Source organism: Semicossyphus pulcher, unplaced genomic scaffold (assembly GCF_022749685.1).
Source record: "Semicossyphus pulcher isolate SPU_LCO1_2020_fin unplaced genomic scaffold, fSemPul1.0.p SCAF_13, whole genome shotgun sequence".
Classification (NCBI taxonomy): domain Eukaryota; kingdom Metazoa; phylum Chordata; class Actinopteri; order Labriformes; family Labridae; genus Semicossyphus; species Semicossyphus pulcher.
The window spans coordinates 20161494-20180407 of NW_027211637.1; the positions used below are offsets into that span (position 1 = coordinate 20161494).

Genomic DNA, 18914 nt, shown 5'->3' on the forward strand with positions numbered 1-18914 from the left:
CCTGCTGGGAGCACACCTGTGGAGGTTCTTTATACAAAGTTTATATAAGTTGAGGGCTGGCAGTAAGCTGCTGTCAGAACATCTTAACTCTTGCCTAGTTATAGTGTATAAACAGTCTTCACTGCTGTAAGCCTACAGTTCCAAGTTCGAGAACTTTTCAGCCCCTTAATTGTTTTTTAATTTTTGATAGGTATCAGTTTTCTTTGTATTTAGTTTGAGAATTTTTCAGAAAATAACTTTCCACTTACCTTCTCCTGATCCTTCCTTGAACTTGAGAGCCAGATGGCATGCTGCTGCCAGAAAGCTGTAAATACGGTTTAATACCTGAAGACATACAGTTCCTGGTTTGAGTTCTTTTGAGCCTGTAGTTTAAATTTTTCAGAACAGAATTTCCACTTACTTTCTCCTGTGTCTCAGGGTCTGCATCTGGATCGTTTTATCTATCTTGTGTCAGCACATTCTCGACCCAGCAGACGACATCCTGAGCCAGGCGATCTCCGTCCAGGGACGGAGTTTGAGTCACAATGAGCAGACATTGTAAACTTGGTCTTGGCCCAGTTAAAGAACATCTCCATGGCCATGGCAACTCTCTGTTCTTAACTAAACCAAGCCTTGACATCTACCTCCTCTTCACCACCAGGAGCCATTCAACCAGCTCATCAAGTAGTAATAACTGCAGTAACTTACACTTTGTGTGTGTGTGTAACTTGCAGTAACTTAAGCATGTTTATGATGACCCAATACCAGGGCAGACAGGCCAGCACTTGATGAGACTGAAACAGGGAAAGCAGAGTCTGATATTAAACACCCTCATCACTAAGGAGTTAAAGCTCTCAATGTAGCTATGAATGAATTCAACCAGGACAGATGAAAGTCCTAGATGTCAAGCTGTAGCTGCATTTATTGTTGTAAGATGGGTTAGTTTATTGATATGTACCCCGTTCAGCCAAAAGACAAGGTTCATAAGCAGCAAGGGGCATACCGACTTGTTGATCCCAGTCTTCCCCTAAAGAGACTCCCTTGGTGACAGGCCATCATGACGATCTCAGAGTATCAGAGTAACAACCCATATAGACTAAGATCCATCTTTGATTTTTATATAGAAAGCACTAAATTAATTAGGTCTACCAATTAAGTCCCTTTCTATGAGTATTGAGGCCAGCGCCCTTGATGGTTGTTATCTAGCTTGGGTAGACTCTCATCTATCTTCCTACCGGTGTCTCGCAACCACTCTGAGTAGTTGGGCTTGAATGCTATTAGTTCCCCAAGTCTCATTATCCAAAGATTAATTGTAGCAAAGGGGCCATGACTCAGTGGTCATCTTCAGACAGTTGTACTGAGAAGCAAGACAAGGCCATGGAGAGTTATATTTATTGACCATGCCTTCGGTCCAATCCAGGGGGCCTGGATTTTCACAAAATAAGACCTACAGAACACCTACCAACTGTAGATCAGAGAGGCCGATGAAAGATGTGCTTAATACTCACCTGGGCCATTTTGAGTGCCTGGTCATGGAAGCACCAATGCCCCCTGCAGTATTTCAAGTGCTAAATAATGATGTGCTTTGCGACATGCTCAACTACGTTGTGGCATTTGAGCAGCATGTCTGCAATGTCCTCCAAAGTCTCCTAGAGAACCGGCTGTTTGTGAAGGCATAGAAGCGTCAATTCAATCCCTCCTCATGACCTTGGTTACATCCTTGCTGATGGTGAGGTCCAGTGAGCGATTGGCCTCACCTCCGGGGTAAGCAGGAACTCCAAATGTTCTTTTGCATTGCAAACTTATATAGCTGGTTCATCAGGCCTCACAGCAAGGTTGTAATGGTTGTTCAATGTGTGAAAGGTTGAGCCTCTTTTTTTAGGAGCCTATTTTGATCTCCTCCAGATTCCACTCTGCAGTTTTAGTTGAGGTTGACACTTCAGATGTGGGAGGGAGATCTTCTTCCAGTACTTTCTGGATAATGCCCCGCCAGCCATGGTCACACATCCTGGTAGAATTTGTCACCTGCCTGCCAGAGTCAGTGTTATCACTGTCATTCTGAGGGACATACAGTGAAGGACAGGCTCCCATGTTTTGTCACTTTTTCTCCCTTCAAGTTTCCCATCGCAAAACACAGCTACACTGATTTCCTGGTTAAGGTGGTGTTCAGTTTCCATGGTGTGCCCTCTGACATACTGTTAGACTCTGGGTCACAGTTTGCCCCTTCAATGTAGAGGGCCTCTTGCTCCCTCACAGTTGTCTCGACAAGCATCACCTAAGGTCTCCATCCACATGTCCAAGCTGAGAGTCCTAGCCAGGACCTGGTATCTTGTCTCCGAAAACCCATCTTCATGGTCCAGTTACCAGCCACGGGTAGAGTATGCCCACAATACTCTGCGTATGACCGCATCTAGTATGTCACTATTCCAGTGTCCTTATGGTTACCAGCCAACTCGGTTCCCTTCCCAGAAGCAGGGATTGAAGGTCCCTTCTGTCGAAGCACATATAAGGCAGCTCCATGACATGTGGCCCTGTGCCAGGGCAGTCGTCATAAAACTGTTGGTTGGTATGAGAGGTAAGCACACTGCAATTGTTCAGCTGCACCTATTTGCCCCCCAGGGCAGAAGGTCTGGCTGTATTTGAGGGACCTACCACTGCAGGGCCCACTGGCTCCCTTAATAACTGCCCTGTTCCCGATGGAGAAGGTGCTACACCTGTGGTGGTCTGGTTAAAGCCCCAGGTCTATCTGATGTTTAAGGTGTTTCTTGTAAAGCCAGTGGTCTTCTGGGGAGACGCACCTAAGGAGGATCCTCATACAAAGTTTGTATAGGCTGAGGGCTGCCGGAGTGCAGTACTTTTATTGTCTAGTTAAACTGTACGTGTGGTTTCTATTGCTTTAGTCCAACAGTTCCTAGTTTGAGTACTTTTCAGCTGCTGATTTCATTTGTTCAAGAGATATGGTGTGGTTTGCTTTTGTTGGTTGTATAAAGGCATAAGTCAAATTGAATGATTTTCATAACCAGACAAGAACTCTTCACGGTGCATTTAATTAATTAAATTGAAAATAAATTAGATTACATTTTTTCATATTCTCAAAAATTCACTTGAGATTCTCTGAGAGTGGTTAACAGCCTCCGTCAGGTCAGCAGTAACCCCTGACGCAAAGCCCCCCCACCTACCAAGCCCATTAATCATACAAAATACCTTCATGCCTATTAAGCTGGCTCTAAAGGTTTTCACTACAGGCATGCAGTACTAATGAACTTCTCTTTCAGCCAATTCCAAATCAGTGCTTTTCCTCATCAGCAATACTTGGTTTTAATTACTAACCCTAGGTGGTATCAAGGCTAAAGTTTTGGATTATTTGTGCACACGAATAAGTTATTCATCCTCAAAAACAAAGAATATCTTCTTCTGCTCTGATTTCAGCTCCTCTCTGGCACACACATGTGTGATCTGACAGAGGACGAGTCTTTAGCTCGTAGGGTGTATCATGCGGCTTTGAGGGGGGTATTTTGTCTGCCCTGGAGATGCTTTTGTTTAATGAAAAAAAAATCAGCAGCCCTTCAGAGCAGTGACAGTATGGATTTAGCCCCTCATCCAGGAATCTCAAAGACTAACAAATGTGCGCTCTTTACTGGACAGGATATGAAGGATATCTGCCACAGCATCTCAGAACATGTGCCACTCAAACACGTGTGAGTGTGTGTGTGTGTGTGTGTGTGTGTGTGGGTTGAGAATGCATGCACATATAAGTAAATTTGTGTGGTCTAGATAAAGAAACCCTGTGTGCTGATCTAGAGACTGCCTTTTGTTTTCTCAGGTTTTTGGTTATTAAGGTAAGAGTTTGTGCATTTGTGACCTCTCGTATCTAACTTGAGGTAAACTGTATCTACTTAGTGCCCTCAGCACTGGCTATGACTAAGGCAAGTCTCAATTGGACCCTTCAGGGATCCTGTGAGATTAGTCCCCAATCCCCCAAAAGCATGTAGGCGTCAGCAGTGCATCCCATAGGGAAAGGGGGATGCATTGCTTTGTATGGTTTGCATACATTTAATATATGGCCTCATGTCCCAGTCACAAATCCCCTGTCTCATAAAAAGAAATATTTCCCTCCTAACATTAAAACCCAAACAAACACATTTACAATACGCTCCCATGTCCTTGCTATAAACTGAGGTCTCTCCCGGGCGTGTGAAATAATTTTGTGAAAAGCTGGACTCCAAATTGATAGGGTGTGACGGCCACCGATTTGCCAATCATTCCACTTTCGCTTTCATGGGACTGACAGGGCTGCCAAAAGACAAGGAGAGCTAAAGACTGCCTTCAAATTAAACAAGATGGAAAAAAGAAGAAGTACTTTCATACAAATATAAAACCATGCAAAATCAGCCAGGAAACTGTGCTTCAGGTATAAATTAGCTTAACATTTGGATGATCTCCCTGTCTGTCTTTAAACAATGAGATAACAGCTGTGTCTCAATTCAGGGGCTGCATCCTTGGAAGGACACGGTATATGAAGGATGAGTCATTCATAGCCTGTGGAGTCTACAGAGGATTTCGTGTTTGCGTCACCAGCTATTCCCATCCTCACCCTTGCGTCACCAAACGCTGCTCCAGCCTCCTAACAACAGGTAGCTAGCGTGATAACTAGCTATGTCATAATGTAACTTAGCCTATTATTTTACAGATAATCCGTTTTAATGCCCCTTTCGTAGTTGTATCGCCAGTTATTCGATTGAGTTGAAACCAAAAACTTTTCCATTTAAAAGTGTATTCCTCTGCCGTTTAAGAGTCTGCCATCTTGTTGGAATTGGCGCTTATTGAATCTCAGGATATGTTGAAAAGGAGGTCACATTTGTCGGCCGCATCTTAAGGAGCCTTCGAAATGGGACAGCCTTGGATGCGACGCTGTGATGTAATCGGCCTTCAAATACGTTCTTTGAAGGATGCAGCCCCTGAAATGGGACACAGCTCTTCTGTCTCTTCTTAAAACCGCAACTTAAAAAACGGAACACAGCTTCGAGCTGTTGCCTGGCACATGCATATTTGAAGTACCTAGCATGCTGAGAACTAAATAGTTTTTCTCTCTTAAATACATTTCTAAATACATTTAATTTTCCTATTTATTAACCTACCAGAAGTTTCTTCATCACCAGAAGCTCACTCTCATTCTCTCGTGCGAGAACACGCCCACCCCACCGAGCTAACACCGACAGCATCACAGTTAACTTTGCGCTAGCATGCTAACCGCTGGTTATTGTTGCGCTAGCATGCATAGCTAGCATCCTACTTATTATACCTTTAAGTTTCAAGTGAATATGAGAACGCTTAATGTGCGTAGAACGGCAAAAGCTAAGATGTAGTGTAACAGTATTTCGAGTAGAGACGCGTCACAAAGTAATTGAGCCAAATTACTATTGTCAGACGCATTGCAAAGTTTGTTAACATTCGCTACTATAAGATACTGGTCATTTAAGATCAAGTCAGACTGTAGAAAACTTCTGAATGCACTGATTTTGGGCAAAATTGTGTTAAATTGCTTATTAGTTAAACTTCCTTTGAGGGTAGAAGTATTTGTTATAGAGTCTTGTAAAATATCCTGTAAATAAAAAAGGCCATGATAAAGATTTAGGCACGCCTATATAAGACAAGTAACCCCAAAACTGAGGTTGGATGTGTGTGTGCACCCCACAGATTGGGGATTGACAGCCAGCACCAATCTTCTGTATAAAAACACCCCTTCCTTTCCCCTCTCTGACCATTAAATGCGACCAGATCACCGCACATGTTTCCGCCTTAGCACAAGACTTTGTTTGTCTGCCCATGAATCCAGGCGGCTCTTGTGTTGGGGGGTTGCAGGAAGGGACGCAGACTGGAAGTTGTGAGGGTAGAATATCATTAGCCATAAAGCAGATCCTCACTCTGCATCCCTGTATATAAACCCAACATATGGCCGGAGACGTCTTCACCGTAGAGGCAGCTGCATGGGGACGGAGTGAGCCCTCAGATCAGATGTTTACTTTGGAATGGACGTCTTCCCTGAAGAAACTACACGAACAAGACACCCCGATTCTGACAAGAGCGGGGGGAAAGCCTCGTCAAGGTTCTGACACCCCACCTGGCAAAACAGAGGAAATGGTTTCAGTGTGCATATGTACATTCATACAAATCACACTTGTCTAAAGGCCGTATGATATGCACTGTGGACTCCATTGCTTGAATGAAGAGCAGCTCTGCATCAGTGTAAGACAGTCTCAAGATGTGGATTGAGACATCAGTGAAGACTTATGTAATACTAATGCTTTATTTTGTACAACTACAGTATGTTTGAAATTGGATTTACTAATATTCTGTATAATTATATTTCCAGTTTCTGAGCAATATCATGTCCTGATGTTACTGTTTTCCATCCAGCCTTGAATGTTTATACTGCGCTCTACAAAATCAAGAGCATATCAACAGCCTCGGACTCCTCTCAGGACACTCCAGTAGTTTGTGTTCATGCATTCTGTGGGCAGCCAGGGCCTGACTTTCATTAGCCAGCCGTGGTTCAGTGGTAATGTGTATATGGACAAGGCCCAAAGCAGAAACATGGAGCCACTCCAGACCAGGATTGTGTGTTTGCTGGCCAGACACCATGGGTCAAAGAGGTAAACATCAGCAGCAGCTCCCGGCAAAGCCACATAACAAAAGAAGGAGGGGGGGAAAGAGCATGGATGGAGGAGTGTTTGTGGAAACATCTGAGTGATAATCCTTCAGGGTCTTCTGCAGAGAGGGCGAGCTGTTCGCCAAAGTGTTTATGGTAGAAAGATGTTATAGTGACATCATGGGAGATGAGCAGCTTCTGCAAGTTGTTAGTGATTTGGGTTGAGTGACCTAAGCCCCTTAATTATCCTTAATGCAACATACTACGATGTTACCCAACATGCTGCTGGATGGTCCTTGAAGTCAGACATGCTTTTTTATGCAGACGATTTAATGATTTAAGTTTAAGTGCTCCATGACCCCCAGGCTCTTCAAACCTCATGTCAGCTTCAAAACCAAAACTACTCATCAGACACCCGCTCGTTTCTCAACCAGAGCTTATCAGTATTAAGCTTTATAGGCCACTTATTTCAGATCCAGAGCCATTATCTCTTCTTCACCACTCCATTAACATCTTGGAACAAACTCAACCCGCTTTGGTCGCATCTGCATAAGAGCAAATTTCAAACATACTACTTACTGGCCAGAATATTCCTGCTAAGATCTAATGTCTTCCAATGCATCATCTGCCAAGTCGTTGGCGTCGTATCAAACCTTCACATGGTCACATGGCCCTATTTATTGCCTGTGCATTAACATCCAAAGAAAAATGAGCCAAACACGTGGCCACCTGGCTCCAGTAAGCCTGGCCACAACATGGATGCAGACACATATGCACACACACTGACAGAAGCCTGTCCGATTAGACAGACTTAATTACAGTGGTGACAGCGGCAGGATAGGAAAGGAGACAGTGAGCGCTCCGATTAGGGACAATCAGCTGAGATGAGTCTGGGATTCTGGCCAGAGACACTGAAGGAGCAAGAGCTGGAGAGACGCACGGAAAGACTTTAAATAAAATGCCAATTAAAGGTTATTAACTTAATCTCCCTATTAAACATTCCCTGATGAGGATTGATTGTTCATTCAGGTCTGTGTATGATTAAACGTGCATTTAGTGCAGATGAGAAGGGATAGAAACTACAATACTGATAACAGATCAGACACAGGTCTCCCTGCTCTGCTACTCTGTATGATCTTCCCATAACTCAACCCGAGCCTGGACACGGAGAAGCGGAGGGGATGGAGGAAGTGGGATACAGTAGGAAAGAGTGGGGTGGGGAAAAAATACACAGAGGAGACAGGAAGAGGAAGATTTACTGTTTACGATTAAAGAGATGCGGGAATATCGCAGGGGAGGTGGGGATTTTTGGGCTGCTTTTTAAAAGCTCCCTGTGTCACAAAACAAATCCAGCGCCTTTCGGAATGAGCTACAGCGTGAGGCATGAGGGAGAACCACACACACCTGCGCTGGCTGCTAGGAGAGGAGGAGGAGATGAAAAACGGAAAGGAAAGTGAGAATAAAGAGATGAAACAAAGCAGGAATGCTATCAAACAGAGGGACAGTTTGCTTTGATTTTAATTAGTCAGATCACATTTTAATGCATTACAGCAGCTGTGTGCCAGACACATCAAATTCTCTTAACTCATGGTTCGCTGGTGGGTCTCCTGGCTTTTGCAGAGGATTTTACCCAATGACTGCATATATAGATGGACAACGTGTCTCCATCTGCTCTCATTGTCCGAAATTGAACCCAAAATAGCTGCCGTGACGGGCGCGACCATCTTGCGCTAGTGGCGTTATTTGGAGCCAGAGCTGCGCAGTAGCGATCGGTGGGTGGAGCCCAGTAGCCACTTTAGCCGCTACCCAAAACACACACAAAACTTGGCAAAGATCCGGCACGTCTGCGTATTTAACAGCAGAACAGCTACTTGTGTTGGTCTGAAGCAGACGTTCACAGATATATAAACTTCAGTGACTGTAGTGATTGTTTTAGTTACGTCTCCTCTCGCCGTTTGTCCTCTACTCTGCTAATCCGGAACAGATCGGCTGCAGGAGCCGGATTTGTAGACAGAGCTGTCAATCATCCTTTTTACAGCATCAAATAACTAATTAAAGATAAACGTATCAGAAAAATGAACACTTGGGTGTAAATCAGCATGATAAGAACTAACTATAATGACATGTATTTTGATTTTATAGTTTGACTCATGTCCCACCTGTTAACATGGAGGAGGCGGGCTTTATGACCTATACTGCAGCCAGTCAGCAGGGGCCGATAGGGATGTTATGACTTCACTTTTAGGGAGCTGTCATGTCCTCCATCTTTTTTTACAGCCTCTGAATTCACACCTCACAGTCTTTATTGGAGGGTGGAGTCCTACTTAATTATTAAACCTTGAGTTAAGGTTTACTGAGACTATTAGGTTAGACTTCCAACTTCAAAGGTTAAGAATGAACTTTTTCACGCTACATTCATCACTATTTCAACAGAAAATCAGTCTTCTAAAGGCCAGCTCAGATCAATGATTCGCAACGAGACTCGATGCAACTGCTAAAAGAATCCCTTGACATCTGGGCCATTCGCATCAAAGCAATGGAACGCAACGCACACAGACACAGCTGACCGTCTCCATAGCAACGATGCACTGACATACCCCAATACCTCTGCGTCAATACTATATAATGTTAGAATTAGGCCCAGGTTAAATGAATTATCTAGCAGGATTTCTGTTATCATTATAAAAAGAAGTGGGTGACAGTGACGGTGACATGCTCACACAATGTTAGCTGTAACATTGATTAATAAACGTCGAACACAGAGAGTTTGGAAAGAGAGGATCTGGAGCTGTCTTTGGCTACTGCAGCGCCAGAGACAGGGTGCCTACGCCAATTTATGCAGTTTCCTGATTGGCTTAAGTGAAATAGGTACATCATCAAGTTCTAAAACTGCATTTGGAGATTCGACAAGTCAAATCTTAAGTCTCTGCAATTTTCTCTGCAACATTCTAAAACTGTTTTGTTGTGTAGCGAATCATTGATCTGAACTGGGCTGAAGACTAAGCCCTGAATAAGAAGACATATACTATATGGGCAGCTTTGCCCACTCAAACAGAAGGATAATGTGATGACGTTTTTATTCCCTTTTCATTTTTCCACATGTAAATACTAAAATAATATAGCTAAGGTAAAATCAGCCAACTATTAAACTTTACAGCTTTGGATCCAAACCAGGGGTCAGGACCCCTGCGGTGGGTTGCAAGACAAATTTGACTGGAGAAGAAAAAACACCTTCATTGCTTTTTACTCTGTTTTCTTAGTAAATTGCGGAACAATTTTACTTTTATGGGGCTCTAAAAGTCATTCTAAAAAAAGCAAGTTCTGCAGATGTTTTTGTCCAAAGCAACTTATATTCCCACATGAGGAGCCGGAGATTGAACCACCAACCCAAACTATTAAAGGCTGACCCGCTCTACCACCTGAGCTACATTTAGTCTTCTGATCCATGAGAGAGTTTCACCGAGGCCATGGACAAAGAGGACGCTTCTATATTTCAACATTGAGGGGAAGAAATCAAAGCAGACAAAAAGTGTGTGTGTAAGGGAGAGAAAAGTCTGAATAATAGATCAGAAATCTCTGAATTATTCACAAGGTGGAGGGTGCTGGTGCAGGCGGGAGAGGGTGAAGAGAAAGCACAGAAAATTGATAGAAAGCAAGAAAAGGACGTAAAAACAGGATTAATACCCTGTAGAAAACAGTGAGTGATGAATGTTTTCATCTTCCTCGGAGCGCCGTCTGAAAGGCCCGGTCTGCACAGGGTTTCCCCCTCCTGCCCTTCCTCTCCGCCCTGTTACCATTCAGCGCGTTCTCCCCTGGGTGTGGGGCTACCAGGAGGGGTCTGCTTTCACATCAAAACCCTCACACAGAGACGCGCAGACGGTTCAAGAAAAATAGGGCAAGGAAGAGAAAGGGCGCGATAGCAGGAGGTTGCGCGAGTGTGTATTTGGGGTGCAGCGGGTATTCAAATCCGTACTGCTGTGACAAGGTCTGCCAGAGTTCACGCTCCGAGTGCCACAGCCAAAGACAACACACACACACTATAAATGGAAGTCAGAGATCAGTCATGTGATGGGCAGGTGGGGGGGAAAGTGAAAGATATCTGATGGAGTGTGTAGACGGGAAATAGAGAGCAGGAAAGGATCTTTGCTGTGGTTTGTCTAACTGCTGCTTGATTCAAAATGACTCGTCCAAATGTTTCGTTAAGCTCTCAGAGATGATTTACGGCACGGACACTTTTATGAGCTCTGTGACAGCAGGGAGACACGACAGCGGAGGTTATCCGTCTCTGTTGTGCTGCTTGTGTCCGTGTGTGAGCTAATCACAGCTTAGACTTGTTTTACCTCCACATTAGTTAGCCTGGGACATTTATAGGCCAGCTGTCGTGTACACGCTCAGAGAGGCAGACACTGACAGACACACATGCCTGCTGACAAGACCTCAAAAGGTCTCACCGCCTCGTTTTTAGCCCCTGCCTTTAATCCCTTCAGTCGATCGCTCTAACAGAACATATTGCTCACACACAGACACACACTCTCTCTTTGAAATTTCCAGGAGGGATTTTTTAACTTCGTCCATCCTCGCTTTTAATACCCCCTCCACCCGCCCTCGTCCATATGTCTGGGCACCCCCCAACCGCACACTCATATATGCTTCACATCCTGGGAAAATGTACACGTGCCTGCCTCACATTTAGGTCATGTGAGTGCGCCATGTGGGGAGAAGGGAATACAGAGGAATCGCCCGCTTATCAACACTCACATATATGAGGCAGAAACCGAAGGAGATGTACGAGAGAAGAGAGGTGAGAGGACGGAGCAGCTGGAAACTGTTTGTACTCGTGCATCTGTTTCCTGTCCACACACAACAAACTCTTCATGCTTCATATTTAATTTAAGAGAGTTAGTCATTTAACTTTTATGTGGAAAGTTTTGTTTTGTTTTCAAAAACGCTAAAAGTGAGGCCTTGACTTGTGAAAATAACCACAGCTACACTGTCACTGCCAAATGTTTGTAATTACGCCTCTGCCTACGCAATCTCCACAAAAACAGTGAAAGGAGGTCAGAGCGTAAACACGCTTCCCACTTCTGTACCAACATCTCTCCCCACATGTAATCTAAGGACACGGGCAATTAGCAAAGAGGCCACTTTTTGACAAGCTATTCATTTTAATTGTGCATCAAAGTGGTCATAGAAAGACACAAACGGAGGAGGGAAATGGCAACAAGTACTCTGTGCAGAAGAAGAGAGAAATCCTGGATGAAATCTTTAGTGTTTGGAGAAATGCAATGACAGGGGAACGCAGTCAAAGGGCTCGACAGTCCTGCACATTTCTTAATGTTCAATTATACAAACATGATCAGACATCTGATATCTTCAGTCAACAATCATTTATATTAAAACCAGAGTCGTCGCTCGGTCAAGACGTTGCACACACACACACACACCAATATCCATCCTCCTTGGTGCAGCGAGGGGGGAGGAGAGCGGCGAGTGACTGAGAGAGAAACAGAGGGGCCTGTGTTTACACTGGCAGGGCGAGCGGCTCGTGAGCCCCATTTGAAATGGCCTGCTCCCATCGAACAGAGAAAACTCCGCCATGACTGACAGGGCCTGCTTGGCTTTGAGGTTTTTCCTCATCAGCGCTTTCCCAGAGTGCTTTACTCCCCAAGGCGGCAGGAACCAAACGAAACAAATAAAGCAGACTAAAAAGAAAAAGGTTGTCATACAGGGGAGCATGGCAGGGTGACGGGGTGCATGCAGTGCAGCAAAGTTGGAAATTAATGAGTTGTCCGCCGAGTTGCCGCACACTGTAATTCCAGCACTAATAGAGGGGCTGGAGCGCCAAGGACGTCCCAACAGTGTAATTTCTGGGACTATCTTCATTGACAATGTATAGTTTTTTTATCCCCGGAGAGGAAAATGAATCTACAAATAATTGGCGTACATTTCCCTCCATGTTGTGCTGATATGTTTCCACCATGTGTTCCAAGCCATTTTCTGCATCTAATTGCATTCAAAAGGAAAGTTCACAACCAGCGCAGGGGCCCCAGCGGTCTCCGAGGTGGACCACAAATACTGGACTGATCTTCTTTTAAGATGTGCGTAAATTATCAAAAGGGGAGTGTTCGTCATAAAGCCCAGCATTACCATCAATTTCACAATACCATCTGTCTTCTGGTGAAGAGAATGGCTCTCTTGTATTGGCATTTGGATCTCCATCAACAGGCCCAGACTCCATTGATTCACATAATTACATTAGATGGCTTTAGTGCTTTTCACAGCAGCTCTACGGTTATAGATGGACTCACGGAGCCGGGACACGTCAAAGCAGAGGCACCCAGCTGGGAAGAAAAGAAGGTTCAGGAAGGGCAGAGGAGAGAGTAACGTGAATGGATTGACGGAGCGGCAGGCTATAACACAAGGTCGGTCCCATCAATCGCTGTCAGAGAAGTGACACACACACACAGTTAACACACACCGCACGTAATAATGACATCCACTGACACTTATTCCTCCACCTGTTACTCACCACAAATCATATCTGATGAGCTCAGAGGAAGCTTAGAGATGATTTCCACCCTGACCGCCAAGTTGCCCTCAGTACCCACTGCCAGTATCAACCAGATCAGCTTCGAGGGAGCTTTTCTTTCTGTGCGAGTGCTGATCTGAAGCTCCCAATTCTTCCTGATTCTTAGAAAGAGACGCAAAGCTGGACATGTTCACTAAAAGCTCACGAATGCCATCTAGTGGAGGAGAAAAGGAGATGACTCTTAACAGCTTGAAATTTGTTTCAACACTCAATAGATGACGATATGAAGCACTACCATTTTGTATGAAGTGTTTTTATTATGGGGGATTAACCGTTAAAAAACAATGACTTTTTCATGTTCTAAACTGGCAATAGAAAGGACTCATCATAATTATCTATTTTTAACATAAGAGCTATAGAACCACTACAGTCACACTAATAATACAGTCTATAACACTTCTGTTTTCTTCTGGAAAAAATAACTGTATATGTACAATTCTTGTAACATTAGATCTTTCAAAGGCAACACTGTAATACCTTCATCTATGCAGTTATGACTTTAAATCAGCTCTGTTCAGGACTTTATTACGTTTATACCAACCACAGTGAGGTTTAAACTATTAGGTGATTGATTTTGGCAATAATTGTGTTGGGCTATTTATATTGCTTGTCTGGGTTTCTACAACAGTCAAGCAATACAAGACTAAGTGCGTGCTGAGCTCGGAGAATATGTCCACCAGGGGGCGCCACTGTCATTTACTACTGTAGCACAATAACTTATCACTTAGGATGACTTAAATAACATGTTTGCTTTCTTCATAACATGGTATAAAGTGTGCAGAGAATAAGAAGATGTAGAGGCCACATGTTACACCCATAACACGCTGGTGTCACCGAAGCTAAGAGTGTGTTCATTTGAAATGTGGACTTTCAGCAGTATTGTTTTAAACACCAGGCTCCACTGCCGTCCCTCAGTGTCAGATTCTTTCCACCGTGGTTCCAGCACGTACACAGAGTCCATAGCAGAGTCTCAGTCAACCGTTACACCATCAGGTAGGTCCACCACCACGGGGGCACAGTCGTCCAAGTCTGCGTCAAAGTCCCAGCGGAACTTCTTAGTCAGGTGAGCTTTGAACTTCTCCGCTCTCTTCTGCAGGGTTCCGTCGACACCGGGTCCACTGGTGAACTGGAAAAAGTCCTGTGGGAAAATAAGTCACACAAAGAAATCATCTGTGGGTGTAAATGTTAACGTCCCTTACAACAAAAATAACTTGAATAACAAAATAAAACAAAACAAATCTACACAGTAATGCTTCCGCACCAGCTGTGTTCGATGTGTGTTTTCCATATCATTTGCTACCTTCTGTGAGTTCCTAACGTGTGAGGACAGCTCTCAAGGTCTCTCAAAACAAAGTGGAGATAAGATTACTTTCCTGGGTAAGGAAAGTTAATCCCAAAAAGTAGGATCTATAAGCAATTTGAGAAATTCAGGACCGTTAGGACCACCTAGCTACTGTTGAGACCTTTGATAAATAGGAGCCCTGATGTTGGAAAACCAAGGACTTGGCTCTTTCAGCATGTCTATTATTACAAAGGACAAATACATTCACAATTGTATGGTTATTAAGCTAATTATTTTAAATTTTTTTCAATGAGAGTTAAAACTTTTGTAGGACATTAAACACTACTGCACTCTCACTCATTTTATTGTTTTATTACAAGCTAAAATTTCAATCAATTTCTCCACCTCCTGATTAGGCTTCTACTAAGTTGTTTTCTGTTATTCGCACATACTCGGAGGTTATGTTATTCTGGAAATTGTGCATCTACCTGCAGCGTGGAGGTGAGGAAGTTGTCCTGCGACACGATGTCGACAAAGAAGTCAGGAGGTATTTCTCCAAGCTGGTGGTAAAGCACAGCGATGAGCCCCAGGTAGAGCTCTTTACGCTTTCGCATCGTCTCCTCTGATCGACACAGCAGAGCTAGGAGACCCTTCCAGTGCTCGAAGCCCTCATACACATTTCCAAGCAGAAAACACACAAAGGCAAACTGCAGCTCACCTGAAAGGGGAAGGAGAAACGTGTGTAGTTATAAATATATACATCTATATATATATAATGTAAATTTCTGCTATTTTGATCGTGCCATATCTAACACATACCTAGCAGGTTGAGAGGCTGCAGCTCGTGGTTCTTCTCCAGCACAGTCTCCAGGGCATAGCTCAGGTCCAGGCTGCACTGGGTGATCTCGGCCGGTGTAGCCCCGGGAGGGTAAGTCTTCTCAGGGATAACAGAGAAGCGCAGCTCCGTCCCCTCCCTCTGCTTCATCCTGGGGAGCCTGTCAAGTCCTTCTTTCATGCTCTGGCAGGCTGTGTCGTTCCTCGGCTGCTCTGCCCTGTCTTTGGTGTGTTTCAGCTGGAGCTCAGGGATGACGTCACTGAAGGCACATATTCGCCCTGAAAGAGGCTGTAAATTATTGGCCACCTCCTCACTCAGACGGTCAGTGAGGGACACCCACTTCCTCATCACCTCGTACGGATATGGCCCCAGAAAAGGATCCAGGTCTCGCAAGTTTGCCCTGATCCGGCTCACCTCTTCTTCATTCTGGGAGGCTGAGAAGTCCAGATCTTCTTCTTTGGGATCCCAGTTGGCTAACACGACCTCTTTAGGTTTGAGATTGAGGAAGAGTCCTGTCTTTGGGCCAATTTCTCCTCCACAGCTGGGCGGGTTAACAGAGCAGTAGTAGAGGAAGTGCAGGCCTGGAGGAATCATCTTCACACCCTTAAAACGGGGCCCAACATGCCAACTTTTGCAGTCAATGCCCAGCTCTGTACCTTGAGGAACCCCCAGCAGCACCAGGGTGGCTCCCTCCTCAAACAGCCTCCGAGCAACATCTGGATCCATGTCTATACTGCTGCTCGAGGCCATGTCAGCTATGGAAAGGGCTACTTGACTTAAGATGACTAAAACACACCATGCAACACAAAAACTAAACTTCTTTTTTTGAGAATTTAAAATGTTCAGAATATTCAGTAAAAATTCCTCAAAACGTGTATAACACCGAATGACGCTACTTCTATTATGTTTTGGGTGAATGCGGGAAAAAAACCGGAAGCAAGAAAATATAACGGAAATAAATCTTCTGAATAACTCGTTTTTAAACGTACATCTGTTGTACGGTGTAGGTAGTGGCGCGTGTTTAAAGCAATGATACCTTGTGCTGCGTGTTGTTGATGTTTCGTGTCGTCAGGAGATCGTTTGGTCGCGGCTGTGCAACATATCTTCTGTTCCGGGCGGAAACACTGCTACGCTCAAAGCTTTCCGCTTCTATAGTAAGGGCTGTACGGAGGAGGTCCTAAACTAGTTGCGTTGACTTTATTTGCAGCTGCCATCTCCCATTATTTCATCTTGATAACTGATAAAAAGCTTGACATGAAGTGCTTGTTAATCAGTTAATCAGTTATTTATTATTTATCAGTATGACTTATCTTTTATTTAATTGGTCTCTATCTGCTTTGTGTTTTTGTTGGATATTGATTAACATGATGAACATTTTAGATAATTACAAAACAAAAGATTACTGAGGGGAAAGTCTCTAACATCGTTAATATTTCACCAATATCACCACCAATTATAATAGGAATAAAAGACAGGGTATTGAGATGTCACATGAGTGAAAATCAGACATTTAAAAAAAAAAAGTTTTTATTATATTGCATATTTCATGGGTATACTAACATATGACTTAGAACAAAAATGGTTGTTACAAAAAGAGGGACTTGGAAAATGTGCAGTAACTGAAAATATTTGAACATTGCGGATATTTTTTAGCTTATCTGTGGTTACTCTAAAACTATTCCATTACACAAGGAGAAATTCTTACATGCTGTTATAGTTTTCATACACAAAAAAACTGAGAACTTGACAACAGTAAACATTTATGACACGTTTGAAAAACGGCTACCTACCTAATAGAGTGGGTCAAGGGTCATGTAATAAGCTTTGTTTGATGCAGTTTACTTTCTAGAAATGTACCCGATATTGTCATGAGAAAGCAGCAAAGACATACATGAAAGTGGAAGACACAGGATGTCCTACTTTGAGAGCACCAAGATACTTTGAAGCTTCTGCCAACAGGTGATCAGTGACTTTATAACTTTGATTAATCTGATCCTCTTTCTCTTTTTTCCTTGAACTTTCCGGACTGCTGAACAGGAGGATTTCTTCCCCTGAAACACACATTATAATTAGTGTTATGCAGCAAAATATTATATTATAAATTCATAATCGATATTTTGTTACCAAAATGAAAAAGTGATAGATTAATTTGATACAAAAAGAATAATTTAGCCCTCTAAAGTCCTTCTCCTCACCAGATACTCAGGGCTGCAGTTGTGAATGATGAGCTGCTCCATTCTCTCCAGTGGCTTTTCCAGGTCAGACAGAGGCTTTCCATTCCTCTGACACCGCATCTGCTGCGTCATACCATAGATGGAAACCAGGATGCGGCGTGCCTACCATGGGATAATATCCCAAAACATGAAAAATAGTTTAATATTGCACATATAGTTTATCTGTTGATGGTGCATATTCAAGTTACATTTCAACAAAACTTTGATCCAAGGCAACCACACTATGCAACATGCTATTGTAAACCCATATTACATCAGTATCAGGACAAATTAAACTGGCATCTGTCATTATTACCCTGTCCATGGTGCTGAATGTGCAGACGCTGTTATGCCATTTACCTTTCCTGAGGGACAGATGTCTCTCTCTTTGGTGTTATTACCCGAGCCAATCAAACTCTGCAAAAGAACAACCAGATATGGACTCATTAAAGGAAATTACAATTGCCTGCATTCAAAAAATAATAATTGACCGGATATTTAAGCTTTGCTTTCATGTGTTTATAAATGTATATAACCGCTGCAACTGAGACGAATAAATGTTAAGACCCTAGTGGTAAAAAGAGCAATTACATAAATGAAATCAAAGTAGGTTAAGTGTCACTCAATCAAAGTCACACATGAGGCGAACATAACAGATACAACTGGAGCAATATTCTCATACCAGATTCTGCAGCTCAACGAAGATAACCTCTCTGTAGGAGCCCAGTATTTCTTTATAGTTACATCTACGTTTACCACAAGAGTTGGTCAACAAGAGAACCACCAGGACATTACGGAGTAGAGTTCCGGCCAGACACTATACAAGAGACAAGGGTTAGAGAAGGAACACTGAACACTTGTTTAACTCTTGTGGGAAAAAACACACTATAAATAGACCATAGAATTGGGTCCTGCTCGGACGCACCTGTTGCGTAAAAACGCACGAAATATTGAAACCACACGTACCATTTATCATATTCTTCTGCAGAATCCTCAGGCGAACAAAGCCATCCCGATCAGAAGCAGAGGGACCCCTGGAATTACTCCCGATCCGACCGTGTTCATTGTATGCAAGCCCCTTTTTGACACGTATTTTGTACTCTCTCTGGATAGGTGAACACAGGCACGGTGGTGGAGAGACGTCCGATGTGGTGTTGCGTGGTTTGCAACATCACCAAAGTCACCGCTGCTCCGGTTTCATCCCCGTCATGGATTGGTGATGACAGGGTTGGGATTTCAGCAAACTCTAGTCTGATCAAGCTGCAATCAATCACTTGCCTATATCCTTTCGGTTTCGCCGGTAAGACGTGATACAGAGGAGGAGTGGAGAGAAGCGTGTTAATTCAACGCGCCCACCAATTTTCAGA

General features: G+C 43.6%; 1 protein-coding gene and 1 long non-coding RNA gene across 2 annotated transcripts; both read right to left on the reverse strand.

Moving 5' to 3' along the window:
* Positions 1-13471: 13471 nt before the first annotated feature.
* Positions 13472-16414, reverse strand: aar2 (AAR2 splicing factor). The gene is made up of 3 exons (XM_069660502.1): positions 15319-16414; positions 14988-15217; positions 13472-14355 (listed from the first exon to the last, which is right to left on the reverse strand). The coding sequence occupies exons 1-3, from the start codon at positions 16082-16084 to the stop codon at positions 14188-14190; spliced, it is 1164 nt and encodes a 387-aa protein (XP_069516603.1). The 5' UTR covers positions 16085-16414; the 3' UTR covers positions 13472-14187.
* Positions 16415-16878: 464 nt separating this feature from the next.
* On the reverse strand, positions 16879-18801 carry LOC138590282 (uncharacterized). Its single transcript, XR_011307940.1, has 5 exons — positions 18514-18801; positions 18230-18364; positions 17908-17964; positions 17530-17670; positions 16879-17385 (listed from the first exon to the last, which is right to left on the reverse strand). It is a non-coding gene; the product is annotated as an uncharacterized lncRNA (long non-coding RNA).
* Positions 18802-18914: the final 113 nt, after the last annotated feature.

Excerpts from the sequence above, each read along its gene's own strand:
- aar2 (XM_069660502.1), bottom strand. The coding sequence starts at position 16,084 with ATGGCCTCGAGCAGCAGTATAGACATGGATCCAGATGTTGCTCGGAGG. Across the intron at positions 15,218-15,318 it reads GCAGCCTCTCAACCTGCTAG|GTGAGCTGCAGTTTGCCTTT; the intron begins GTATGTGTTAGA and ends TTCCCCTTTCAG. Across the intron at positions 14,356-14,987 it reads TCCTCACCTCCACGCTGCAG|GACTTTTTCCAGTTCACCAG; the intron begins GTAGATGCACAA and ends ATTTTCCCACAG.